The sequence below is a fragment of the Mus caroli genome, unplaced genomic scaffold (assembly GCF_978045245.1).
Source record: "Mus caroli unplaced genomic scaffold, Mus_caroli_1 scaffold_2, whole genome shotgun sequence".
Classification (NCBI taxonomy): domain Eukaryota; kingdom Metazoa; phylum Chordata; class Mammalia; order Rodentia; family Muridae; genus Mus; species Mus caroli.
Window position 1 is genome coordinate 1,821,046 of NW_028227257.1, and position 27,179 is coordinate 1,848,224.

The 27,179-nt window shown below is 50.2% G+C and overlaps 1 protein-coding gene across 17 annotated transcripts; it reads right to left on the bottom strand.

The window, feature by feature from the left end:
- Positions 1–11,836: 11,836 nt before the first annotated feature.
- Positions 11,837–27,063, bottom strand: Mtg2 (mitochondrial ribosome associated GTPase 2). Of its 17 annotated transcripts, none has more exons than XM_085831726.1 (10): positions 27,024–27,063; positions 25,760–25,852; positions 24,424–24,517; positions 19,533–19,671; positions 18,846–19,050; positions 15,434–15,581; positions 14,332–14,447; positions 13,483–13,701; positions 13,164–13,302; positions 11,837–12,360 (listed from the first exon to the last, which is right to left on the bottom strand). In XM_085831726.1, the coding sequence occupies exons 5-10, from the start codon at positions 19,044–19,046 to the stop codon at positions 11,966–11,968; spliced, it is 1,218 nt and encodes a 405-aa protein (XP_085687852.1). In that variant the 5' UTR covers positions 19,047–19,050; positions 19,533–19,671; positions 24,424–24,517; positions 25,760–25,852; positions 27,024–27,063; the 3' UTR covers positions 11,837–11,965. The 17 variants fall into 17 exon arrangements, with proteins under 17 accessions (XP_085687852.1, XP_029330450.1, XP_085687863.1 ...); XM_029474590.2 differs by having other exon boundaries at positions 27,004–27,048; XM_085831737.1 differs by having other exon boundaries at positions 25,760–25,856; positions 27,004–27,047.
- Between the last annotated feature and the right edge of the window lie 116 nt (positions 27,064–27,179).

The window sequence follows — 27,179 nt, forward strand, 5'->3', positions numbered from 1 at the left end:
ATGTTCCTTGGATGTTTAATCAAGAGAGACAAAATTGCCGAGGAGCTTGGGGCTGGATTGGCAGGTGTGGGCTCCCACGCCCTCCTCCCTCGGCGCTGCAGCTTCCGGCTGAGCGGCGCCAGCTGCTTCTGCCTGCCCCACCCCCAGGCTCGGGACGATGGCCCTGCCCTGCTTGCCCCATCTGCGCAGTCAGAATTTGGGGGTGGGTTGGTTGTGGGGTAGAGCGGCTCTTAGGCTCACGGGACAGTCAGCAGGAGGGAGAGCAGGTTCGTGACACCTGGGAGGAATGCTTTGCCTCGTCCTGTGTACTTACCTCAGGCCTCTGCATGCTCTGCCATCCTTGTGCCCTGGTGTGCTGCCTCTGCCAATGTGAAGACACAATAAAGTGTATTTTTTTATGGGTGCTGACTTTTGGGGACTTTGTGGGTGTAGCTATTGTTCAGGGCTCTAATCAGAGGTCCAGTGGAGCCGAGGATGTGGCCTGGGTATTCTAACTGAGATGGAAGAAAAGCCAGGCTGTCATCCCAGGGTGTAGTTCCCATAAGGAACTGTTCCCAGCAGTGCCTCATTGTAAGACTCCCCAAGGATCTGTGGGCGAGGCCCAGCAGGTACCCCCTTTCAGGAGGGTGGTATATAGTCTTGGGATGGTTCACAGAATACAGATCTGTAGCCATTCCAAGGTAGGTGCTCAGTTTTCATGTCAGAAAGCATTCATTGTCATGCCCTTGACCTTACACATGAGTAGCCAGCCAAGTGCTGGCAAGACATGGGCCCCAGGAAGGGCCTTAACCATGCTTCATACTTTGAGAGAAGCTCAGAAAAATGGCAACGAAGGGGCTGGTGGGGCCACAGAGGGCCTCCGAAGTTGTGAGAACTGCAGCTGGGCTTGTGGGCGTGAGAGATGCAGAGTCACCAGCGCAGGCAAAAATCTGGTGATGGTTGTGTGTGAAGGTCGGGGATGGTAGGAAGACCAATGGAAGGTGGGCGGTACTGCCCTCAGAGGACAGCCTTATGGGTAGCCTCACCACCCGGAGCAGGACAGCCTGGCCCTGGCTGTCACCTTACCATGACCTTGATCTTTAGAGACGTCACCTTTCCTCCTCAGAGCAGGGAGGGATGCTGCCACCAAGTCTAGACACCCTGGGGTCTTCACTGCAGTGAGGGACAGATGCCAGAGTAAAGTTTCAGGTTAGCTCATTGCTGCACAGGGGAGGCAACCCACAAAGCCTTTCCTCCTCCAGATGTGCAGTCCCTGCAGCTGTGCCAGCACTTGTCTTCCCCAGCTACTTGACAACCCCCAAAAGGCAGAGACCCTCCCTCTTCTGTCTTTCCCTGGATTTGAGTCTGGCTTCCTCTGGGCTCAAGCAGGTCCTCCTTTCCTCGAATCACTCAGGCCCCTCCTCAGTCACTGGATTGTGGAGTGAACCTGGGGATTCTGGGTCTCCCTTCATAGTTAGTGTTCCTTGTGCCTCACTGCCCCAACCTGGGCCTTATCCTAAGCAGTTGGGAGTGGTGAGAGTAGATACCACATTTGCTCAGCAACCCCCCCCCCCCCCAATCTTGTCCCTGAGAGCTAAGAGGTTTCCTGGCTCCCCCAACAGGCTGGTACTGGCTCCCTCACACTGCACCAGGCCTTCCCTCCTCAGCGGGTATCTGTCCCCAAAGCCCAGAATGATCTGGGAAAGGAGAAAGGACAAAGGGTACTTCCAGCATAGCCGGTGGCCAGGCTGCCCCTCCGCCCGGCCCTACTAAATGGCTACAAATTGGAGGATAAAAGCACAGGCTTTCAAGCAATTTTGCCTTCAATCTCTGGAAACTGCCGCTCCCAGAGTCGCTGTGTGGGGACGGAGGAGGAGAGAAGAAAGACACGGAGTCTATTGGGCCCGCGTGTGCAGCAAACAAACAGGAGGAGGGGGCCCTCTGCAGTGCCAGCCAGCCGCTCCCATAGTCCCAGCCTCGAGGAGACAGAGCTGGGCTGGGGTTCAGTGGCACAGATGTTGTTTACTGAGCACCTACTGTGCACTGGTGCCAGAAAGATGGGTTGCCAGCAGAGCAGCACAGATGTGGGCCCTGAGCCAGAGGTGACAGATAAAGAACCCCTGGGATAAGCAGTTCTAGGTCAGAGTTGTCTTGGGACTGGGAGAAGGATCAGTTACCAACCAGGGACCACCAACAGGGACAGACTTCCACTTGGATTCTAAGTCAGGGCTATGGCCAGGCTGAGGGCCACCTGGAGGAGTGGGTCCCCCTGGGTGTTGACCCTGACTGCACAACTCTTCACTCTTGGCACTGACTCTGAAGATGCTCCATGGAGAGAGGCCCTGACACACACGAGCTGGGGACCCTCCCAGCCTGAAGGAAGAGCTTAAGCTAGTGGGGTACCCAGCCCGTTCCTCCACAGAAGATGACTCAGAGCCAGGGCTGTGAGTGGGGCTGGCTGGGGTCTCTCTGGCAAGGCTTCCTGAGACCTGTTGTACAAGAGTCATCTTCTCTGTTCTCTGTCCCATCCCAGAGCTTCTGGGCAGGTTCTGGGGCGTGCGGAACCTTTCACTGAGAGTTAATAACAGTGCTCTTGCTGGGTTTGAGTCAAGGTTAGCACCCCATGTCCTCAGAGTGACCCCACAGGACTGTGCGCATTCTCCATTCGGCAGGCTCGCCCCACATCATACGTTGGCAATCGGCAAGGAGCCAGCATTTGAAGCCAAGCCTGATGAGGAGCCCAGGCTCCTTCCACTCCCTCTCTTCTTCCTGAGCAGTACTATGCTCAGTACTGAGTGGTTCTGTGCTTTGGATACCGTGGATGGCAGTGTCTGAGCTGGTCCCTCTGCAGGAATCTGTCCTGGAAGACAGCATCCAAGCTCCTATCATCTGAGTGCAGCGGGGGGGGGGGGGGGCAGGAGCGGGGTTTGTATGGGAAGGAAAGCAAGGTTCCTGAGATAGGCTCTGATGATCTTTGGCTGGTTTTTGTTGTTTTCCAAGACAGAGTTTCTCTGTGTAGTCCTGGCTGTCCTGGAACTCACTCTGTAGACCAAGCTGGTCTTGAACTCAGAGATCTACCTTCCTCTGTCTCCTGAGTGCTGAGATTAAAGGTGTGTGCCGTCACTGCCTAGTTTGATGCTGTTGATCTTAACACAAGGCATTTGCTGTTGAGAGTTTAAGGTGAGGTTTTATGTAGCTCAGGCTGGTTTCATATCTATTATGTAGCCGAGGATGATCCTGAACTTCTAATCTTCCTGCCTCCGCCTTCTGGTGATAGGGTTCTAAGCATGGGCTGCCATGCATGGCTTATGTAGCACTGAGAATGAAAGCCAGAGCCTCAAGCATACCAAGCAAGCATTCACCAATGGAATCACCTGTCCAGGTCAAAACACGTGTTGAGCTGGGTGGTGGTGGTGGCACACACCTTTAATACCATCACTCATGCAGCAGTCGCAGGTGAGTTTCTGAGATCGAGGACAGCCAGGTCTACAGAGTGAGTTCCAGGATGGCCAGTACTACACACAGAAACCCTGTCTCGAATCTCATCCCCCAACCAAAAAAAAAAAAAAAAAAAAAAGAGAGAGAAAAGAAGAGCAAAGCAACACTTGCTGGCCACTCACTGTACACCCTTCCCTGTGCTGAGACACGGAAACGGGCGAGTGGTTTCTGCCTTCCCTAAACTGCTGCCGAGTCAGTGCTGTGGGAAGAGACCAGAAGAACTGTGGAATTGAGGCTCAGCTGCCCACGTGGCAAAAATGCTTCAGAGGACACTGTGACTTGAAGACCGAGAGTTACCTGAGCCTCCCCAGCTGGTCTGTGTTGAGGGTTAGAGTAGAAACCACACACCTTAGGGGAACACTCATCCTGGTCTGTCTGCATGAACAGCCCGGTGGGGGAGGGGAATCGGGGATTCTAAGCTTTGCTCCTCTGCAACTCAGGCTCAGCAGCTGGGCTTGGGGCGGCCAGGTGCCAGCATCATTGAAATGTGAGTGGCAGGGCTCCTCCCCACCCCCACCCCACCCGCCAGCAGAAAGTGGCACTTGGGCCACTGCAGGCCTCCTGTCATTACCACAATTGCTCCACTGTTGGCAGTGCCTGCATCTGCTGCCAGTGGGTAGTGCTGTGCTAACCTGGTATTAAGTGCCTGGGTCTCACCTCCCTTTAGGAAAGCAGGCTTCAGGGGGTGGGTCCTGGCCAGGGGAAGGTCCACAGCTGGTACCTGGAGGGGCCACCTTCCTACTGCTTCTCTCTGTCCCTTCACAGTGGGGCAAGCACAGGAGTGACAGAAAGGGAAGACTAGCTGTTTTCTAGCTGAGTGGCCCCAGCAGGTTCTCCAATCCCAAAACCAAAGAGCCCTTTCCTTCCCTAAGGTCCAATGAGGACAGAGGGACATCTCAATTCTGAAGTCCAGGCCTTATAGCACACAGATGACCACACTGAGGTAGGAACCCTGGAGGAGGCTTTGGCTGTACAGAGGCTAGGGAAGAGACAGAGAATTGAGCAGACCATTCCCTGTCCCTGCCTGGGAAGGGTTACCACGGTACCAGCCCAAGGACTGTACTTAGGCCACAATGACACCAAGGACACTGTGCCCCCAGGCCATACTCTGATCCCTTTTCTTTTTTCTTTTTCTTTTTTTTTTCCGAGACAGGGTTTCTTTGTGTAGCCCTGACTGTCCTGGAACTCACTTTGTAGACCAGGCTGGCCTCGAACTCAGAAATCTGCCTGCCTCTGCCTCCCAAGTGCTGGGATTACCACTACCACCTGGCTTTTTTTTTTTTTTTTTTTTGGTTCTGATCCCTTTTCTTAAACTCTGGTTCTCAAACACGGCAGCTTCTCTGATTCTCCCTTTACAGATGCTGAAGCTGGGGTTAGGCAGCAAAATGTCCTACAGCTGGTAAAAGGCTGAGCTGCAGCTGTCTCCTGTGAAGATGTCTCAATTTGTTTAGCATTCAGGACCATCTTCTTGTATCCCTCTTGAGCCCAGCCTGATAGGCTCTGCTCAGGAGCCGCATTCCTCTCCACACAACCAGTCCTTCCTTACATTTAGCTTTGTGGGGCCACATCGCCCTGTTTTGGGATGGCCTCTGAGTCACCACTTGGGAGGTAGAGGCTGGAGGTGCAGAACTTCAGAGTCATCTTTGACTACACTTAAGACTCTGTCACAGAAAAAAAAGAACATGAAGAATGGGAGCCAGGTATGGCTTAAGCTTATAATCCTAGCACTTGGGGATTTAAGGCAGAAGGCAGATTTGAGGTTAGCCTGAGCTATAAGGAATTTCAGGACAGTCTGGGCTACCTGTCTAAAAAATAAATAAATAAATAAATAAATAAAAAGAAATAAGAAGGGCTGGAGAGATGGCTCAGTGGTTAAGAACACTGACTGGTGTTCCAGAGGTCCTGAGTTCAATTAAACAACCACATGGTGGCTCACAACCATCTGTAATGGGATCTGATGCCCTCTTTTGGTGTGTCTGAAGACAGCTACAGTGTACTCACATATATAAAATAAATCTAGAAGGAGGAGGAGGAAGAGGAGAAAGAAGAGGAAGAGGAGAAAGGAATCAAAGAGAGGATTAGATGAGACCTAAACCCAGAAGCTCAAGCATTAAAAATCATTAAATCTCTGTGTTTCACTGGCACTTGGGGCACCTGGTATCTTTGCATGAGCTACAATGGACTTGGGCAGTTCTGCTTGGGCTCTGTTTGCAGCCCACATGGCCTCTCTCTTGGACTGGTTTAACTCATTGCCAGTAGCTTTCCTCAGCAAACAGACAGTCCATATTTCTGGCATCTCCACAATCCTGGAGTTTCCACAGTAGTTTGGGTTTCACCGTTGTGGTTTCTCCTATCGCCTTTCTTGCAGAAAGTTTGTTGTTTTAGGTTTTTCTTCTTTTTTTTTTAGACAGGGTCTCCCTCTGTCGCTCAGGATGATCTCAAACCCATGACAACCCTTCTGCCTCAGCCTCCCAAATGCTGAGGTCACCATGCCTAGCCCTAAACTCTCAATGTAAACATAGCTAAAAGCAGCCAGCAATATTCCTGCCACAACCCCGGAGGCTGGGCTGCCTTTAGGGTTGAAACTTGATTTTTAAATTCACCCTCACATAAAGAACGTATATGAATGAAGACCCTGTGTCTTTCTCTCTCCCAGAAACATCATCAGTACATCAGTACAGTCTCTTCGCCCAGTTCCTACCATCATTCTGCGCCCCCCGACCCGTGCCCCGCATGAACTCTCACCAGAAGGCTTACTGGGAGGGGAATTCATAGAACTAGGCACACTGCTGCAGAACTATGACCCATGTTCATAAGACAGAAGCAGGAGAATCTCTGTAAGTCCGAAGTCAGCTTTATCTACATAGTGAGTTCCAGGCCATCTAGGGCTCTGAGACCTTGTCTCAGATAAACAGACTGAGATTGCTGACCCTGTGGCTCTTCTAAGGGCAGTCCTTGGGAGGAAGCGAGAGAACAGGAGGACTGTTCTGATATAAAGCAGAAAGAGACACCCAGTCACAACAAAATGAAACAAGACAAGCTCATCTTACAGCGTCTAGGTCTTCTCTGGCACACATCTCCACACTTGTAAATTCTTCCCAAAAACAGTTGCAGGTTTAGTTTAGGTAATGACCCCGCTTCTCTGGTTCCAGTTTTTTGTACTAGTTACATTATATCAATATGAGAGAAAACCTGGCCAAAGCTAACCAAGGGAAGAAGGACAGAGTGGTCTCAGTTCCAGGGGTTTAGTGTGGAGACAGACTTATCCTTGGCAGACATCAAGTGGGGTCATTTATAGTAGCCAGGAAGCAGACAGAAAGGAAGACAGGGACCCAGTATAACTTTAAATGTCCCCCAGTGCTTCCAATCATAAAAGATACAACAGTGATAAGGGGGGAGGTCCACAGACTTTCTACAGTTTTATAACCTAGACACCCCTCAATTCACTGTGAACTCCAACCTCTCCTCTATGGTCCCCATGGCTTGCTCAAATGAGGTTCCTCACCCAGGAGTGCCATCCTGAGTGCAGGCGTCTTAGTAGAGGATCCCATTAGATGCCAGGGGAAGGCAGTTGGTTGCAAGCAGCTTTTTTACCCCTGGGCTCCCTCCCAGGCTCATCCTCTCAGCAAACAGCTCTAAGCATAGCTGAGGGCCAGGTGAGCACTGCAGCTGGGCCCTCTTCCAGAGCTCCTCACTAAACTGTTCTGTTTGAGGGTTTTCCAAGATCCTCATGCCACAGTGATATGCAGAGAGGTCCACGTGCCCATGACCTGGTTCCTAGTAGAGCCTCAGACAAACGGTCAGCAGCTGCAGGGTCAAGCTAGGAGACTGACATCAGTCTGTCTCCTCGTTTAACATGCACCCCGTTCCATGCAGGTGCAGGCCATGCGTGCTCCGCTTGGCTAACCTCCCTCTGTAGTGCGGGATCAACACCAACCCCGTTTTCTCTTAGTGGTGTCAAGTGTCATGCTGGGCAGCTGTCCCTGTACACTTGAGGAGCATGTCTTGTTTCTAGACAGAGGTCGACATGTAGTCCAGGGTTAATCTTCTTGCCTTGGCCTCCCAATTGCTCAGGCTGCAAGTATGTCTCCTCTATGCCTGGCTCTCGAGAACATGTTCCTTTCCTCACAGGTGCCTAATATTAGGCAAACATGAGGCTCTAAGTTGCTTTCCATTCATGTAGCTCTGACAACCTCTCCTGCTGCCTGCCCTTCCCCACCTGGGCTGCTCCTCTAGTTCTAATGTTCAGTTAGGACTTTGAGGACATCTGGATTTAGACTGGGCCCTGAGTCCAATGAGAGTATCCTTAAAAAGAGAATGTCAGATGTGGTCCCTACACCTAGAATACTTGGGAGGCTGTAACAGGAGGATTATGCATTTGGGGATAGACTATGCTACATAGTAAGACCCTGTCCACAAAGTGAGGAAAGAGTTGGCCCATGAAGACAGAAGCAGGGATTAAAATAATGCAGGCATAAGCCAGGGTCTGGGTAGCCAACTCCGAAAAGGCCCTTCCCAGAGTTCTAAGAGGGAGCAAGGTTCTGGGCCACTCGGACCCCAGGTTTCGGGTCTCATTTAATGTGTAGATAGTTTGTCTCTGCGCCATACTACTTCTTGGGTCTCTGCCTCTGCTGGGCTTCTCCGTCAGAGGAGGCCCAGGATGGGCTATGTGCTGGGCACGGTGGCACCACAGGGCAGAGTGTGAGCTCTTGAAGGCCTAGTCAGTATCTCCTTGTTGTCAGGGCAGACACAGGCACCCAACAAGAAGGGTGGGAGCCAAGCTAGACTTACCATCAGCAGCCAAAGTCCCATGCGGCCTGCCGTCCGGCTGTGGCCCATGACTAGCATCACCACGGAGGGAACCTGTGAGGTTCTAAATGGGAAGCCTGAAGCACCCAGCCCTCAGTTTGCCTGGGGTACAAGACAATTGTCTTCTTCAGTGAAAACAGGAAACAAATGGGGCAGGGGAATCTCTGTGTAGAGAAGGGCAAGTGGAAGAGGAGCTTGGCAGCAGCAGCAAGGATAAACTGACAGCAAACCTGGAGGCTTGGCTCCTGGAGCAAGCGCATGCAAGTGCAGCTTTGGATCAACAGTGCCAGGCCTGAGTGGGGGTTGGGCCAAAAGCTGGGGAACTCTGCACCCCAAATCTTGGGCTTCCAGAAAGGCCTGGCATTAGACAGGCTGCAGCAGATGCCCATACACAATCACTGGTAGATGACTGTCACCAGGAGACAGATTGTGGAGCCCCAGCAAAGGCGGGCTAGACCCCACAGGCAAATGTGCTGAGAGAGAGAGAGAGAGAGAAGAGAGAAAGAGAGAACCCAGGATCAGAGGGAAGCTGGTTTTCTGTGCTGTCTGGGAAATGTCACCAGTCAGTGGGGACAGATGTTGGAAGATGGTAAGAATCCAGAAACATAGAAGTGATTGGGGAACAACACAGGGCAGATGTGTGCTCTAAGACAGCTTAGCTTGCCACGGCACAGTAGCCCCTCCAATGCTCTCTGTCCAGACTATGGTCTACTGTGGGGAAAGGCCAGCAGTATCCCAAATGGTTATTGGAAGCCCAAACAGCTCTTTGGAAGTGGCCAGTAGGGAAGCATGGTATCCAGCTAAGGGCAGGGCAGGGCAGGGAGTCTTTCAAGTGAAGAGGAACCCAGGACAGGTCACCCTCATTCACCCCACATCTACAGGCACTCAGCTAGGAGCCTTGCTGGGCTCAGACTCACTGAGGTTGCTGGGAAACAGCTTATAATCACAGGCCCTGCCCTGGAGGTAATCTCAGTCCCATGCTGCCTGTGGCCCTTCTGTGACTTAAGGCGGCAGTAGCTATCTTAGAAATGGCACAGTAAGCGCCATGAAGCTGTTGTTGTATAGCTGGGTGCCAGGGCTCACGCCTTCAGTCCCAGCACTCAAGCAGATGGATCTCTTTTGAGTTTGAGGCCAACCTGGTATACAGAGTGGATCCCAGGCCAGTTGGGGCTACACAGACAAACTCTCAACTCCACTCCCCACAAAAGGGTGCTACACAGGTAACTGGCCATCGCTGACTTCTACTTGTGTGGAGTCCGGAGGATGTAAGTCTGTAGGGACAGATGGTGGTACACTTACATGGTCATGGTGTTTACAAGGCTGGGATGTAAGCAGGCAGGGGAAGGGGCCTGACATTGCAGAATTCCATTCTGGGAGTGGAACTGTGCTCAAAGCAGGTATCCATGACAGGCACACAGCCCTGGAGTCTCACACACATGGCATGCGAGTGCTCCTGTTTTTCTTTCAAAATGTGAAATAGCCCCTCGTGCATTTTGGGTTGGCTTCATACTGTGTCTATAACTGAGGATGGTGACCTTTGACCACGCCTCATTACCACAGTGTGCCGCAGTGCTGGGGATGGAAACCAGAGCCTTGCACACGACAATGAGCACTTTGGCACCATGTCACACCCTGGCCTGTAGTGGCACAGGTTTTTTTGTTTTTAATTTTATGTGGATGAGTATTTTGCCTACATGTGTAGGATTGTGCACTATACGCATGCAGTATCCTTGAAGGCCAGAAGAGGGCATTGGATCCCCTGAAACTGGAATTACAGACTGCTGTCAGTTGCCATGTGGGTGGTGGGAATTGAACTCAGGGCCTTTCAAAGGGCAGCCAGTGCTCTTAATGGCTGAGCTGCCACTCCAGCCCCCATTATTTCTTACTTTGTGTATAAGTGTTTCCCCTACATGTGTGCACCATGAGCAGGCAGCAACAACTTGACCTTAAATGAGAGCAAATCCCTAAGTCAATGATGGGACCATTTGGCTTTGTGGAGAGACTAAGTCCACTTTGCTTCTCTTCAGAAACACCGGCTGGGAGGGAAGCCAGCTTCAGAAACACCCCTCCTGGGGTGGTCTCAGGATGATGACACTGGGTTATGGCCCTGGTGTCAGCAGCCTGTGTGACTTAGTCCCACCCAGCCAAGGACTGTTGGTGGTTCCCAGGACATATGACAGCTCTAAGGAGCCAGCCCACCCCCAGGTCTCCAGGCCCTGGGGAGGCATTCTGAGGTCTCCAGAGCACAGCGGCCACAAAGATGAAAGCCAGCAGAGGATAATTAATGCTCTCAGGCCTGGCCTGACTACAAAACCCTTTGCAGTGGCCTGAAAGAGAAAAGCCACAGACACGAGACCCGCCCTGGCCTCCAGAACGCTAGGACCTTTGAAATTATAAGACATTAGAATAAAGCTTCCCGGAAAAGGACCCCGTGTTCCAGCTGCAGATGAAAACGGAATTGCTTCTGAAAGCTGAGGGCAGGCTTGCTGTTTCAGCAGCCCCACCCGACAGAGGGACCTGCCGGTGTGCCAGAGCATGGCTAGCCTTACTCTGGGGTCTCCCCAAAGGATAAGCCCTCATTTCCACTTGTCTCCTCATTGTACTTCTGAGGGCCCTAAGGGCCACACTAAGGCATCAACTTCCCTGGGGAATATTCTGGGACACATGGTTCCCAGCTGCACCACCTGGGGTTACTTTCCATAGGGCAGTGTCTGGAGGAGCAATGTGGTCCCACCTGGCAAAAATGGCTGGTACTGACTCACAGGTTCAGGTAAGCTGTGGTGAGCTGTGCCTTTGGCCAGGGCAGGGCAGACTGGTGGCAGTCCCTGCCTCCAGGGACAGGTCTCTGGCCATTTTTCCACACATCCTGCTGAGCTGAGCCCACGTATCAGAAATGCTGCCAGCATTTAAGGTTCTCATCTCTTTGGTTGACAACTGGCTGGCTGGCGCATCCCTGAGGCACAGCCAGAGGCTGCGTGCCTGGTCGGATATTGGGTGCATTCAGTCGTGAAGCTCAAGGCTGCCTTGGTGTTCGGCCCCCACAGAGCTCAGCGCTCTGGGAACAACAGGGAAGGAGCTGGCCTTCGCTGTTCTCAGTCAGCTGGCACTGGAGAACAAAGTATGGCCACTGCACCTTGCTTCCCTGACACACTGGCACAGCAGACAGCCACACAGAGGCTAGTGTGGGGCCTTGCTGCTCTGCGGGACAGTGGACAGACCCAATCACACGAGGAAAACGAGGGCCACAAACCCTGCAGTGTGAGCATGAGAAGCCCAGCCATGGCTCTGCTGCTCAGCTGCGTTTGCCCAGGCCGCTTGGCAGCAGTGTTTGCTACCTTCAGCCAGCAGCACTGTCCTCCTACTAATGAGGTGTTAATTAGCACAAATGAGTCAACTCCAGCAAACCAGTCAGCAGCAGGGGTGACAGGCGCACCAAGCACAGGGAGCAATTCAGGTACCAGGTGGCACAGAATACTCCATCACGCTGGGCCAGGGGGCACTTTAGGAGGGTGCCCCAAATTGGTGGGAAACAAAGACACCAACACATTCATATATTTGCAAGTACTTAGTCTCGGGAGTTCAAAGTGGCCCGCAGCTTACAAAAGGTTGCTTTTGCTTCCTGTGACTGATGGCCCACCCCCCTGTTCCACGCTGGCCCTGGGGCACAGCCCTCTGCCCACTACCACCTGAGAGGCTGGCGGCCCTGCTCCAGCTCGGCCTCTATGTGGGCATCATGAAGCTCCTTCAGGTGCAGAAGCAGCTGCTCCAGGTTCTCCCCAGTCAGCGCCGACAGGGCTATGGCCTCCTGTCCGAGGCGGGCCTGCAGCTGAGGCAGGCGGGCTCTGGCCTGCGGGAGATCGATCTTATTTGCAATGATCACGTGGGGCCTCTCTGACAGGCCTTCTTCAAACTTCTCTAGTTCATATTTTAAATCATCAACCTGAGTCCACGGCTCAGGCAAGGTAAGATCTACCACAAACAGGAAGAAGCGACAACGCTCGATGTGCCTGAGGAAGCTGAGGCCCAGGCCCTTGTTCTGGTGCGCACCTCGGATGATGCCTGGGATGTCTGCCACTGAAAGAGGTAAGAGTTATATCAGGTCAGGGTCCTGTTCTCGGCCTCCAATGCCGGTCTCAACCTTGCGGTCAGGAGACTCCCCTCAGGGAGACCCTTTCTGGCCCAGATCTCATGTTCTACAACTTTCAAGGAACACTGGGAATCAAAGCCACTCATCCGCCCCCAGGTGACTCAGCAGGCCAAGCAACACGGAGGCACCTCAGCTCTCAGGTCTGTAAAATGCTCTGAAATATTTGGGTGACAGGCATGGTGGATTAATCTAATGAGGAAGATTTAACACATTCCTGTCTCCCAGGCTTCAAACACAGTTCATAAAAGGGAGCTGGCTCCCTGCATTCTATGGATAATTTGATTATGGATACCAATCACTATCGTGCACTTTGCAGATATAAAGTGCTGCACAAATAACCTCACCAGCAGGCTTGCTATTTTTAATGGGTACATTATCTTCTGGAAAAAAGTTTTCCTCTTAAAATGCTACAGGAAAGGCTTTTTAAACCACATGCTGTCTGCATGACTGATACCGCCCAGTTCCACAGGAGAGAAAGAGGAAGGCAAGAGGCAGTCCTCTCCTCAGGCTCCCAACTCAAGAGTACAATTCCCAACAGAAGGGATCGGATTTCTTGGCTGGGAGGGGAGGGGCTGACTTTGACAGAGAACAGACTCATTAAAATTGTTTCAATCAGGGAAAACAATGTCTCAATTTTTAAGTGGGAAGCGAAACTCAGGGTTACATAATTGCTCTCCTGAATCACTGGGCCATTTAAACCCATCCTCTGGCAGGGTTTTAGAGGCTCTACCTGCTACCTGTTGGTGGCCTTCATAGTGAACGATCCCCACGTGAGGGTTCAAGGTGGTGAACGGGTAGGAAGCTACAGCAGGTTTTGCATTTGAAATGGCTCGAAGGAGAGAGGATTTCCCAGCATTTGGGAAGCCAACCTAGAAACAAAGTAAAAGTGTCCTGTGGTCTCATGGAGGACACTGTCAATGCCACCAGCAGTTGGCACTGACAGAGCACTGAGCAGGGGGGATGAATGAAAGCCAGCATTCTCTCCAGGGTAGAGTGTGCTCACCCTAAGGGACCCACTAGCTCAGGGTGTGGCACTGTCGGGGGCATACCATCCCAGCGTGAGCCATGGTCTTGAGTTCCAAGTAGAGGACCCGCTCCTGACCCGGTTGTCCAGGGGTGCAAGTTACAGGGGCACGGTTGTCGTTGGCCAGGAAGAAACGATTGCCTTTTCCTCCTGCACCCCCGAGAGCAGCCACGTACTCGTCTCCCAGGTTAGAGAGGTCAGCCACGATCTTGTCTCCTTCTTTCACCAAGGTACCCATAGGGACCTGAAAAGCACCCCACCCCCACCCCCATCACCGTCATCAGGTTCTGTTCTATCACCAGCCAGGAAGAGGAGGGGTGGGGCGCTGGTAACCGTTCTCTTCAGGAATCAGAACAAACAAATCTCTGCTCCGAAGAGATTTTATGGGGCTAGTCAGATGCCCCATAAGGTGTCATGGTTGCCCTATAAGGTGTATGGTAAGACTTGCCTTCTAGCACTTAGGCAGCTGAGGCAGGGGGATTACAAGTTCAAGGGCAGCCTGGGTCCCACAGTGAGGCCCCGTCATAAAACCAGAAACCCATTTCTGTATGGGGCTTTTCTGAAGTGTTTCTACAGGACCTGAACAACCAAGCAGTAGGGAGCCGGCATGGGAGTGTGGAACCCTGGGGTGGGCATGCTGCCCCTGTCTAGACATGGGAAAGTATGTCCTTGGCTCCCTCTTCAGGGTCATTCCTTTAGACTCTCTTGGGTCAGAAGCAACATGGTACCACACCAGTGCAAAGGCGATTGTGTGGGGATGTGACCCCTAAAACACACCACTGTTCGCTTCTGTTCCCAGCTGGGTGCTTTAGTCACCCATGGACTCAGTGACTAGGACGCAGGGGACGGCTCCCGCTCCAGCTCCCCAGCTTACCTGGACGTACAGGGTGGCACCACCTCGTCCAGAGCAGTTTTTACTGCCACCATCTTCTCCACTGAAGCCCTGATACTGGGATAAGACTGAGGACAAGGACTTGACTTGCTGGTCAACTAGAGCAAGAGCAAAACCTCATGTTCCTTTGTGTTAAGACAGCCGACGCAGCTGCTGAGCGGGAACAGCGGCCTTACATCTGCCACCCTCCTCCTCCCCTGGCTTGGGTGTACGGCTGGCCGCCCACACTCTTCATTATCCTAACCGAAATAGAATATGACCTTTTTTTTCTTCCCCGAGACAGAGTTTCTCTGTTTAGCCCTGGCTGTCCTCGAACTCACAGAGATCCACTTGCCTCTGCCTGCCTCTCCTGAGAGCTGGGATTAAAGGCATGTGCCACTACCACCACCACTACCGCCACGGGCTTTCTTTCTTTCTTTTTTTTGACAAGTTTTCACTATGTAGAATTGTAGCCCTGGCTGGCCTGAAATTTTTTCAAACTTGCAACAGGAAGGCATCACCATATGAGGTGAATATGACTATCATCAATTAAAAACACAAAAAAATTCACCTACGGAGCTAAAGAGCTGGGCTACTGGTTAGGAGCACGGCGGCTCACGCAGAGGATGCAGGTTGGTGCCCAGCGTCTAATGGCAGCTCACAGCTGTCTGCAATTCTAGGTCAGATGGCCTCTGCAGGGCATACATGTGGTACATACACAGACAAGCACTCAGTCCTAGCACCCGTACACGTACAATAACCAGCAGCTAACTTCATTATGCTGTGAAGATGCTTGCACCCAGCTTGCTGAATATTCATGCCAGGCATTTGCTCAGTACAGCCAAGGGCTCTGCTGCACTGTCTGACCCTGTGACATGGGCTGTCATGAGGCTCCTGATGGGAAACAACCTGTGTTTCTGAGATTAAAAAACAAAAATGATGTCCAAAAGTCTCTTGCCTTGGTACACTGGTGCTGAGCACAGACACAATTCATAAAAATGCTGTGTACACACCAAGTTTGAGTGCAGATGCATGCCAAGATAGGACAGCAGGACCTCCACCCTGTGTGCAGGCTGCCCCTCCCCAGCTGCCCCAGGGGACGTGCCTCTCAGGATGATGTGTCCACCATTTCCTCCATCCCCACCATCAGGGCCTCCAAACTCTTTGCGGGGCTCACTGTGGAAGCAGCTCATGCCAGAGCCCCCACTTCCTCCACGGACCAGCACTCTTCGGTGATCCACGAAATGCCTTTTCTACAGAGAGTAAAAGGCACCAGAGGATGTTAGCACCCCTGCAACCCTTCCAGGAGACAAACATGCATGCAAGCAAAACACTCATACCCATTACCATCCACTTGATACATGCCTCTCTACCAACGTTAGAGGTTAAGCATGCTAATATGATTGCAGAGCTCTTCAGAAGCCACAGGTAAGGCCCGGCTCTTACAGGTCACCCACACCAGAGGGCTGAGGTGAACCACTGCAGACACAGCGGGCGGCTGGTGTGGTGTACACACTTCAAAAGGGAACTCAGCAATTCTAGAGAGCACAGCTTGTTTAGGAAATGTTCCCTGAACAAAGTGTCCCTCTAGCTTCTTTCAAACAGAACTGTATTGCTAAAACCGCAGCCCTGTCTTTACTAGTAGAAAGCTATAGCTGCTGTGGGAGAAGGTGGGGTCCCTGGGGAATGCCCGCACTTTCACCGTGCAGAATCTACTGCCCAGGGCGCCACCCGAGGGCTTATGTGTGAGAAGCAGGGAGGCAGGCATGAACCTTCTCAGAAAGGCTTTCTTTAGGCCCTTAATGCAGAACACAGTGAAAGAAAAGGAATTAACCAACTGGGCTGGGAAGATGGTTCAGCAGTTAAGAGCTCTTGCTATTGTTGCAGAGGACCTGGGTTCTATTCTCAGCAAACATCTATGGCTCACAAACATCTGTAACTCTAACCCCAGGACATCTGAAACCCTCTTCTGCACAAAGTACGCATGGTCCATTTAAATACTCGCTGGCAAAACCCTTATACATTCCTCATCCTTCAGCTACAGTTTCCTCCTCCATCTCTAGCATCTGATTTTTAAAATAGTTATTTATTTTATGTGTATAAGTGTATGTACCTGAGAATATGTATATGTTCCATTATGTGTGTAAAACTTGCGCCAGAGCCGGGCGTGGTGGCGCACGCCTTTAATCCCAGCACTCGGGAGGCAGAGACAGGCGGATTTCTGAGTTCGAGGCCAGCCTGGTCTACAAAGTGAGTGCCAGGACAGCCAGGGCTACACAGAGAAACCCTGTCTCGAAAAAACCAAAAAAAAAAAAAAAAAAAACAAAAACCTTGCGCCAGATCTCCTAGAACTGGAATTTCGGGTAGTTGTGAGCTATTCTGAGGGTGCTGGGAACCAAAGCCAAGTCCTCTGCAAGAATAATACGTGCTCTTAGCCACTAAGGCACCACCCAGTCCCCAGGAATGAACTGTTTTTAAGAAAGTGTCCAGCCTGGGGTAGAGCTCAGCAGCACAGCACTAAGTCATCCCGTGTAAGGTGTAAGGACCTAGATCTGATGCCTCATACCACAAAAATAAGCAAAAAGTCCCCAAATCAAATATCCTAGGATTCCTTGGCCACACCCTGAAGAAAACCATAAGCTGCTACTTCAAAAAGAATGTAAATTTGCACCGAGCCAACAAAACCAGAATCCACCTCACAGGAAAAAACAAGGTTGGAGACCATGAGGAAGGATCCCGCTCAAGCATGAACTGCCAGCAGGGGATGCCTGAGGAAGCCTCGGTGCTGCATTCCTCAGCCTGGTGCCCGAGCTCCTCTCCCTAAGAAACATGGCTTTTTCTCAGCTGCTCAACTGAAGCTCGTTCCAAAGGTGAAAACGAGGTGAGTCCTAATGTGTCAGTTCTTTAGTCAAAGATCATCAAAGGATAGCCTGTGGCCAGTGGCAGCACACATTTTTATTCCCAGCATTCTGGAGGCAGAGACAGGAGGATTTCTGTGAGTTACAGGACAGCCTGGTCTACAGTGAGCTCCAGCAGAGCCAACGCTATTACACAGAGAAACCCTATCTTGAAAAACAAAGCAGAGCAGAGCAGAGCACAACAAGAGCATAAAAGTTTTTCTTTGGTTTTTTTTTTAAAGTATAGAATAGAGTTTATTCAGGGAATGGGGAGGGGAGTTGAGAGTAGTAGAGACAGAGAAAAGCAGACAGACAGACAGACAGAGACAGAGACAGACAGAAACAGAGAGAGAGAGAGAGAGAGAGAGACAGAGTTGAGAAGTAGAGGTTGGTCATGAGCATGTGGAGAGAGATGGGGGAAGGGGCAAGAGGACAGAAAAGGAGCAAGAAGATAACAGCAAGAATTCATGAAAGGGGGCTGGAGAGATGGCTCAGAGGTTAAGAGCACCGACTGCTCTCCCAAAGGTCGTGAGTTCAAATCCCAGCAAACCTCATGGTGGCTCACAACCATCCGTAATGAGATCTGACGCCCTCTTCTAGTGTGTCTGAAGAACAGCTACAGTGTATTTAGATATAATAATAAATAAATCTTAAAAAAAAAAAGAACTCATGAAAGGTTCTTGTAAACAGAAGAAAAACTTCCTGTAACAGCCTCAAGTGTTTGGTCCTGGGTTTAGTCCCCAGAGCCCATATAAAGAGCTGCTATGGTAGTCAATGAGAGACTCCATTAAAGGAAACGGACAGTGTTCTAAGGATGACAGAGATTGTCTTCTTGCACATTTACACAGGTACCTGCATACACACAGGCACCTGCATGCATTAAACAAATGAACAAGCCAACATCTTATTCATTATAAGCCTTAAATCTAAAGATATACCCAATCCCCAGGGTCAAAACAGAACTTGAATATTTAAAAACACTTAAATGCAAATAAATAAATAAATGCACAAAAAATACTTTTAGGAAAGCTGAGTAAGGCGGCCTATGTTCATCATCCTTCCTAGGGAGCTGGAGACAGAGGATCAGGAATTAAGGTCATCTTCAGCTCTGCAGGGAGTTAAAGGCACCTGGATGGCCTGAGTCTGTCTTTAAACAGTAGAATAAGCTCTTAAGGCAGGGGTTCAGCTCTTGGAGCACTTCAGCACTCAGGCAAAAGCCCTGGGTTCCATTCCCAATACTCTAAATCAATCAACCAATCAATCAAATCAGGCCCTAGCTCCACCTGGCCTTGTGTGGCCGCAAGCTTCTGGCACACAGTCTGTTCTTCAAGATCTCCATGTTGCCCTCAGTGTGTGTCATGCAAACCAGAATGCATAGCTGCTGCTAGAGACAGCAGGGCAGTGAGGAACTCTTGCTGCAATTCCAGGGAACCCAAGTTAGGATCACAGTACCTATTTCAGGTGTCTGTAACTCCAAGGGACCCTACCTTTTACCCTGACTTCCATGAGTACACACACACACACACACACACACACACACACACACACACACACAGAGGCACAGGCACTGGGGCTGGGCTGGGGCAGACTCAAAGGCATCCTCCCTAGGCAGTGACTTACCAGTTTCTTCTCTGACAGAACCTTCTTCCCAGAAGGCTCCCGGTGCTTAGCGTGGTCTATGATGCCCACAGAGAGCAATCTGCATGATGCTTGCAGAAGAAGCTGGCTAGGCCTGAGGACAGCACATGTGGATGGAGCCCATTTCAAAACACCCTCAAACACAGTGCAAGTCCTTGCCAAGACAAGTCTGGTAGATACCATGGTCCTAATAAAAAAAAGTCAGAAGGATCCAGTAAGGCCCTTGGGTTAAACGTGAACTTCAGACTGGAGCTAGAGCAGACTCTGGCACATGGCAGAATCCAGAATGGTGTCAGAGAAAACAAGTGACGGGAGGAAGTGATCTGTTGGACCCCACAATGCACGGGGATGGAGTCTGTGTCCGACAGCCCATGTGCACTCAGGCCAGGGGCTGGGCACACAGCTTTAGGTAATTAAATCTTTGCAATGGTGAGTGAATCTCCAAGGAGAATATGAGGGATCTGCTTGGTGAGATTATTAAAAGGGAATTTAAATCTCAAGTCAGAATTTCTCCAAAGTAAAAACAGCCATTTGCTAAATTGTTACTGAAGAGTGTGCTCTCGGGTAGCTGAAAACCATTAGCCTGGCACAGGAGAACACTGACTAACGGCAGGCACCCACACACCCAGACACAGGTCACCTTTGCAACTGCTGCCTCACTCTCCTCACCTGACAGTGGAAAGGCCGGGCAAGGCCAGACCAGCCCACACGGGTGCACCGTGGCGTCTGTCCTTCTGTGAACACAATGAGCAGTGTCTGTGTGGTCTCAGCACTCTGTTCCTCGCGCAGCTCCCATCCTTCTAATTTCCTGAGAGATGAGAGTGATGGGGGCCTCTGAGCCTCAGTGGCTGGTGCTCTAATGAGGTGACCTGCCCTCCTGCTGCTTCAGGGTGGGGACCTGCCTCCACAAAGCAATGCCAGACAGCACTGAAGCTTGAAAAGCCACCACACACCCTGCAGCAGGAACAACAGCTAGGAGGTAAAGGTATGCTTCCGTGAGAGCACACCCACAAAACCCTGAGGCCAGGGGAGAGCTGTGCTGCTAAGCACATAGTAGGCTGGGCCACACTCTCCTCCACAGTAGTCTAATGAGGCATCCTAGATCCTGCTCCTCCACACACCACCAGCTTATGATTCTATGCATGTGTTTTCCTTGGTCAGTACACAAGCTCTTGGCAGTACTCAGTCTGAGTCTCCAGTTGTTCCTGGTATGGCCAGCAGAAGTCTACCTCGGAGTTTTGGATCTTCCCAGTTTGTTGGGTCTTAACACCTTTCTGTGCCCCTAGCCATGTTCTCCTAAGCACAGCCCCATGGACAGCCTCACCTCCAGGAACCAGGAACCATGGGACCCATATCTAGACGATGTGTGACACTGATGTTCACATACTGTGGTGGTTTGAATGAAAACAGGCTTATATTTAGGAGATGTGGCTGTGTTGGAGGAATTGTGTCCCTGGGGCTGGGTGGGCCTTGAGGTTTCAGAAGCTCAAGCCAGACCCAGTGGCTCACTCATGCTTTCTGCTGCCTGCTGATGCAGATGTAGAACTCTCAGCTTCCTCTCCAGCACCATGTCTGTCTGAATGCCACTATGCTTCCCACCATGACGATAATGGTCGATGAGCAGCCCCAACCAATGCTTTCCTTTGGGCTGGAGAGATGGCTCAGCGGTTAAAAGCACTGGCTGTTTGCTCTTCCAGAGGTCCTGAGTTCAATTCCCAGCAACCACATAGTGGCTCACAACCATCTATCTGTAATGGGATCCGATGCTCTCTTCTTGTGTGTCTGAAGATGGCTATAGTTAGTACTCTTATAAATGAAATAAATAAATCTTTAAAAAAAAAATGCTGGGCTGGTAAGATGGCTCAGCAGTTAAGAGCACTGACTGCTCTTCCAGAGGTCCTGAGTTCAATTCCCAGCAACAACATGGTGGCTCACAACCATCTGTAATGGGATCCCATGCCCTCTTCTGATGTGTCTGAAGATAGCTACAGTGTACTCTTATAAATGAAATAAATAAATCATAAAAAAAATGCTTTCCTTTATAAGAGTTGCTGTGACCATGGTGTCTCTTCACAGCAATAGAAACCCTATCTAAGACACACAGACATTCAGGGGGCACCCTCCTCCTGCTAGCCCTAAGCTTTTTTTTTCCTTTTTTCTTTTTTTTTTTTTTCGAGACAGGGTTTCTCTGTGTAGCTCTGGCTGTCCTGGAACTCACTCTGTAGACCAGGCTGGCCTCGAACTCAGAAATCCGCCTGTCTCTGCCTCCCAAGTGCTGGGATTAAAGGCATACGCCACCACGCCCAGCTATGTTTTTTCTTTTCTTTTTCAATTTTGAATACTTTATTACTTTATTTTATGAATATGGGTGTTCTGCCTACATGTATGTGCAATACATGCATGTGTGTACATATCTACCTAGTGTCTGTGGATGTCAGATACCTCGGAACTGGAGTTACAGACAGTTGTGAGCTTCCAAGTGGGTCCTGGGAATAGAACCTTAGTCTTTTGTAAAAGCAGCCACACTGTTAACCACTGAGCCCTCTGAAGTTTGTTCTGTTTGTTTGTTTTAATTTCTACAGTGCCTAGAGGGATAGATGGCTCAGTGGCTCTGGACAAATGGCTCGTGGTTAAAGAGTATTGTCTGCTCTTCTAGAGGTCCTGAGTTCAAGTCCCAGAAACCACATGTAATCTGATGCATGCAGATATACATGCAGATAAAAGATGCATACACATAAATAAATAAATAAATAAGTAATAAAATGCCCTACCACAGAGCTACAACCCCAGCCCTAACTATGAAAGTTATCTTTTTAAAGCACATTGCTCTGGAGTGACTAGATTTACAGAGGATTCCTCCACTCTTCACACGTGGTGCTCTGAGACTCACTCACGCAAATGGATATAGCTTTCTTTTTTCTTTTCCTCTTTCCTTCTTTCTTTCTTCCTTCCTTCCTTTCCTTCTTTTTAATTGTTTTTCACAACAGGGTTTTTCTGTGTGGCCCTGTCTGTCCTAGAGTTCACTCTGTGGACTAGGCTTGAACTCAATCTGCCTGTTTCTGTCTCTCAGGTGCTGTTATCTGAAGCCATGCCCACTCCTACCTGGCAACCGCATGGGCATATCATTAAAGATTCAAACAAATACAAGAACAAACAGCCCCACATCACCTCAAGAACTCATGTTTTCTAGAAAAAAAATTCCCAAATTTCAGCGCTGGTGGTTAAGTTCCTGGTAAATGCTATCAAAAAATAACCCCAAGCTCACATACATTAGAATACTATTCAATCTGTTCTACGAGTTCAGTGTAGCTCCAGACCACGGCCTAGCTTTCACACAGAGCAAAGTTAGAGGCTAGTACCCCTCAGAACAACATGCTGCTCTGAGGATTCCAGGCTAGTACCTAGCAGGGTCTGTTGAGAAAGCACAAGGCCACCTCTGCAGTTGGGTCCTGGCTGGCATGCTAGGGCACATGGCTGGGACCTTCTTGACATCCAGTAGGGAAACCAACACCTTAGCAAGCAGGATGGGAAAGGAATGTCATCTAGCACATGACAAGTGGCCAGAACAAGACCGATGCCACACTTTCTAAGGAAAGGCATGAGTGGTTCCCTGGAGACCTAGGCAAGACAGGGATGCCCACATTCACTTCTGTAAGCCATGTGCTTTCAGATGCTAAGGCAGTTAGAAAGAAAGAGAGAAAGAGAGAGATAGAGAGAGAGAGAGAGAGAGAGAAAGAAAGAGAAAGAGAAAAAGAGAGAGAGAAAGAGAGAAAGAAAGAAAGAAGGGAGGGAGGAAGCTGTGGGCTAGAGATGATGGCCCAGTGATTAAAATGTAGACTGCTCTTGCACACGATCCAAATTAAGTCCCTAGTACCCACAAATTTAACTATTTGTAGGAACTCTAACACCTTGTACTGGCTCCAAAGAAATCTGCTCTTTGTGCACACACCCACAGGCAGACAGACAGACAGACAGACATATAATTTCTAAGAATCTTATAAAGAAGGGAAGGTGAGAGAATACTGAATGCATAGAAAACCCCAGGAAAATCATTTATAGTATCACACATAATTATACTGTCTTAGGGTTTATATTGCTATGAACAGACACCATGACCAAGGCAACTCTTATAAGGACAACATTTAACTGGGGCTGGCTTACAGGTTCAGAGGTTTAGTCCGTTATCATCAAGGTAGGAGAATGGCAGCTTCCAGGTAGGCATGGTGCAGGAGGAGCTAAGTTCTATACCTCGACCTGAAGGTCTATCCCCACAGTGACACACTTCTTCCAACAAGGTCACAGCTCCTAACAGTGCCACTTCCTGGGCCAAGCATATCCAAACCACTGCATATATACCAGCAGCAATTAATTAGAAATTAAAGTTAAGAAAGCAATCCCTTTGCCAGGTATAGTGGTGCACACCTTCAGTCTCAGAGCTGAGGAGGCAGAGGCAGATGAATCTCTCTAAGTTTGAGGCCAGACTGGTCTACAGAGTAAGTTCTATGACAGCCAGGGTTACATAGAGAAATCCTGTCTCGAAAAACAAAACAACAGCAGCAACAACAAACAAAAGAAAAAAAGAACACAATCTTCTTTATCCAGTGCACATATGAAAAGCACTTGAACATAAATTAAAAATACATTGTTTCTCATTTATTTTATGAGTGTTTTGCCCACATGTATGTATGTACACTACGTGAATACCCAGTGCCCATGGAGGTCAGAAGAGGGCAACAGATCCCCTGGAAGTGGAGTTATGGATTGCCGAGAACCTCTGTGTGTTTAGGAAACTGAATCTGGATCCTCTGTAAGAGTAACAAGTGTTTCTAACCACCAAGTCACCTCTCTGTACCACCCTGTAATAAATTAATAATGGACACTGAGTCAGATATGGAAGCTCATATCTGCAACCCTTACAGTGGAGCTCAGGGGAGCAGGATCCCCTTGGCTCTGAGGTCAGTCTAAGCTGTTATGATTTCCAGGCTCTCGGCTGCAGAGGGAGAATTTATCTAAACACACGAGGCAGCTGGGGCTGCTGGCGTGCACGTTTAACCTCAGCAAGTTCAAGACCAGCCTTGGCTACACTGTGTGAGGCCAGCCTGAGTTATATGAGACCCTGCCTCAAAAAAACCCAAAAAACCAAAACATTCAACTGGGGCTGGAGAGAGATGGCTCAGTGGTTAAGAGCATTGACTGCTCTTTCAGAGGTCCTGAATTCATTCCCAGCAGCCACATGGTGGCTCAAAACCTGTGATGGGATCCGATGCCCTCTTCTGGTGTGTCTGAAGACAATGACAGTGTCCTCACATATATAAAATAAGTAAACCTAAAAACAACAACAACAGAAAAACCCGACCCACCAGTCAAACCAAACCAAGCAACCAGTAGCAAATGTTCCAGCCCTAGTCCTAGTGCGCAACTTGCAGAATTCTGTCCCTGCTAAAGTGGGTTCCAGTGATGAACCCATTCTATCTATACAGATGTTCCACAAAGCAAACTCTTTCATCATTCCCATTTGACAATGGAAGACGCTGAAGCAAAGAACAGGAACAGAACTCACCAAGGACTTGAACTACTGCATGAAGGAAAGAGTGTCGTAGGACTGTGGTGGGTGGCTCTGCTCTGGGCACCTGCTGGCACACTGGCGGCTAGACCTGTAAGGCACAGGCTGTCACTGTCAGCTGGTTTGGCACTGGTGGAGCCAAACGGAAAGGTTAGGAACAGCTGCACCACCTGGCGTCCTGACATAGACCTGGGTCTGCTTTGGCTCCTTTCCTTCTTTCTGTGTTTCCTGTGGGTTTTTTTTTTTTTTTTTTTCTTTTGGTGTGGGGGGGTTGGTTTGAGGACAACAAGGTCTCACCATATAGCCTTGGCAGGTCATGGAAAACTGCTTGCTTCCACCTCTAAGTGTGGAGACCAAAGGTGTACGCTGCCACAGTCCGCTCCTCACCCCACTTTCAGTTTGTGTGTCCACTTTGAGATGGGTGGCTCCCTGCCAGGGAGCAAATGAAACCTCTTTCCCGTCGTTGCTGTTCTCTCTCTCATTGCTTACCTAATGCTATCTCTGCACTGTCCCATCTAGTGTCTACGACCACCCGGGACTGATAAAGTTAAAATGAATTAAAATCCAGCTGAGGAGATGACTCAGTGGGCAAGAATGCTTGTGGTGTAACCTGCAACTGTGCACACTACATGGAGGCTGAGATGGCAAGACTCAGGGAGAAACCTGGCCTCAAGGGAATGAGAAAGAGTGCTAGAGGACACCTAATGTCCTCTTACCTGTACATGCGCACGTGTGTGCATCTGCACACTCACATGCATGGGCATGCACACTCACAAGAGTAAATAAAGCCTAAGTACCTAGTTCTTCAGTGCTACAGGCCACACAGGACTAAACCAGGAAATATCGACTAGGATACTGCCATCACAGAAAGTCCTAGTGGGTAGGGTCTACCCACAGCACACTGTAGAGGGAGTCTAGGAGGGCATGCTCACTTTCTGTCTAACTGTGCCTTTGCTGGGTCAATGAAGAGAGTCAGAGCCTGGAGCCTGAGAGCCAAGATGCTTTAAGGCTATACAGCAAGGCTTTCATGTATGGGTAATTCCACGGTGCTACAGTGTGAGAGGGCCACTGCTGCTATACAGGATGCTAAGCTCCCGGCTACTGTCCACAAGAGGTGTGTCCAGGAACCTTCTGCACTGGTTTCACAGTGAACCGATTGATCTAATTGTGTAGCTGGCACTAGAGACATGTGCCAAGATGTCGTCAATGAGAAAGAAGAAAGCACTGTGGAAGAGGGGTGTAGCTCAGTTGGTAGAATGCCTACCCACCTAGCATGCACAAAGCCCTGGGGTTGACCCCTGGAATCACATAACCCAGGCATGCCACCACTTACTCAGGAGGTGGAGGTAGGAACGTCAGAAGTTCAAGGTCATCTTCTACTACTTAGCAAGTTCAAGGCCAGCCAGGGAGCCAGACACATGCAAACCTGTCTTAAAAAAAGAGAAAGGGGAAAAAAAAGCATTCTTGAGGAATGTTTTCATTTCTTCAGTGTTATTCTTTTATAGGCTAAGCATAATTGGTTCACAGTATTCACAGTTAACTAACTTAATTCTAAGCATTCCGTTTTCACTTTGCTACAGGATATTAAATCCCACGCGGGCATTACTGTTTCTGCTACATACTTTTACACTTCATTACATATGTTTGTGATCTACTTCGTTCTTCATGTGGAAAAGATTTAGAAACTGGAGTATCATTTTGTCACCTGACAACTCACATTACATGGTTTTTACTTAATTATATGCCATTCACGGGGGGTGGGGGTGGGGGGAAGTGTTCCTGCTGTGTGCGGTGGCAGATGCACTCCGGAAGCCAGACAGGCATCTGGGTGCCTGGCCAGCAAGGGAGAGCCTGTCTCAAAAACAAAATAAAGCACGCGTTCAACAACGCTGCTATCTGGGTGCCTGCCCTATGGGGCCTTGTGGGACAGACAGACTGGAGGGACAGCTGCCCCCTCCCACCCCGACCCAGCACTCAAGGTCCCAGACTGGTTCATATGCAGGCAGGGAAACCTCCCGACAGCTCCGAAACTGTTCCATGCTGGTCCTTTAGGTTTCTGAGTAGGAACAAGGCCATTTGCTCGCACCCCAGGCGCATCTCTACCGATCCTTAATGTGCAGAATGCTTCTTTACCTCATATTTAAAAGAATGCCTCTACAAAGCCGCGGAGGCGGGGACTCAGGAAGACTCAACTGCCCATAGTTAGGCGACACACTGCGGCGCCTGCATCTTTACAGGCAAGCCTCTACCCTAGTAGCGCATCCATAAAGGCTTTCCAAAAGAGCTGTGCAAGGGGACGTTTCTGCCATTGTTTCCTGTTCATGGTCTCACTATGTGGCCTAGGCGGGCCTCGAACTCCTAGAAATCCTTCTGTCTCAGCTGGGAAGCTGAGCTTACAGGCGTGCGCCATCACGCTCAAGCTAAGGCGAGAGCGAGTCTTTCAGAAACCAACTTTACGGCGATCAGGCCGGACGGGCTCTCCTCATCAGAGCCACGGCACACAGAGATCCCTCCCAGTCATCCCGCCGCCTCCTGCCGCCGGAGAACGCACACCCATGCAACGCCACCCGCACCCACCGGCTCCCGGCAGCTCCCACCTCGGCTCGCTCGACTGGTTCCGGGGCGGGCTCTAGCCGCGCACGCGCAGTGCAGCAGCAAACCGGAAGGCGAGGCACCGTCCCCCGAATCCCGTGTTCCCTATGGTTCCAAAGCCAAAGTCTGGGCACCAAGGAAGCTGAGCAGAAGGATCGCCG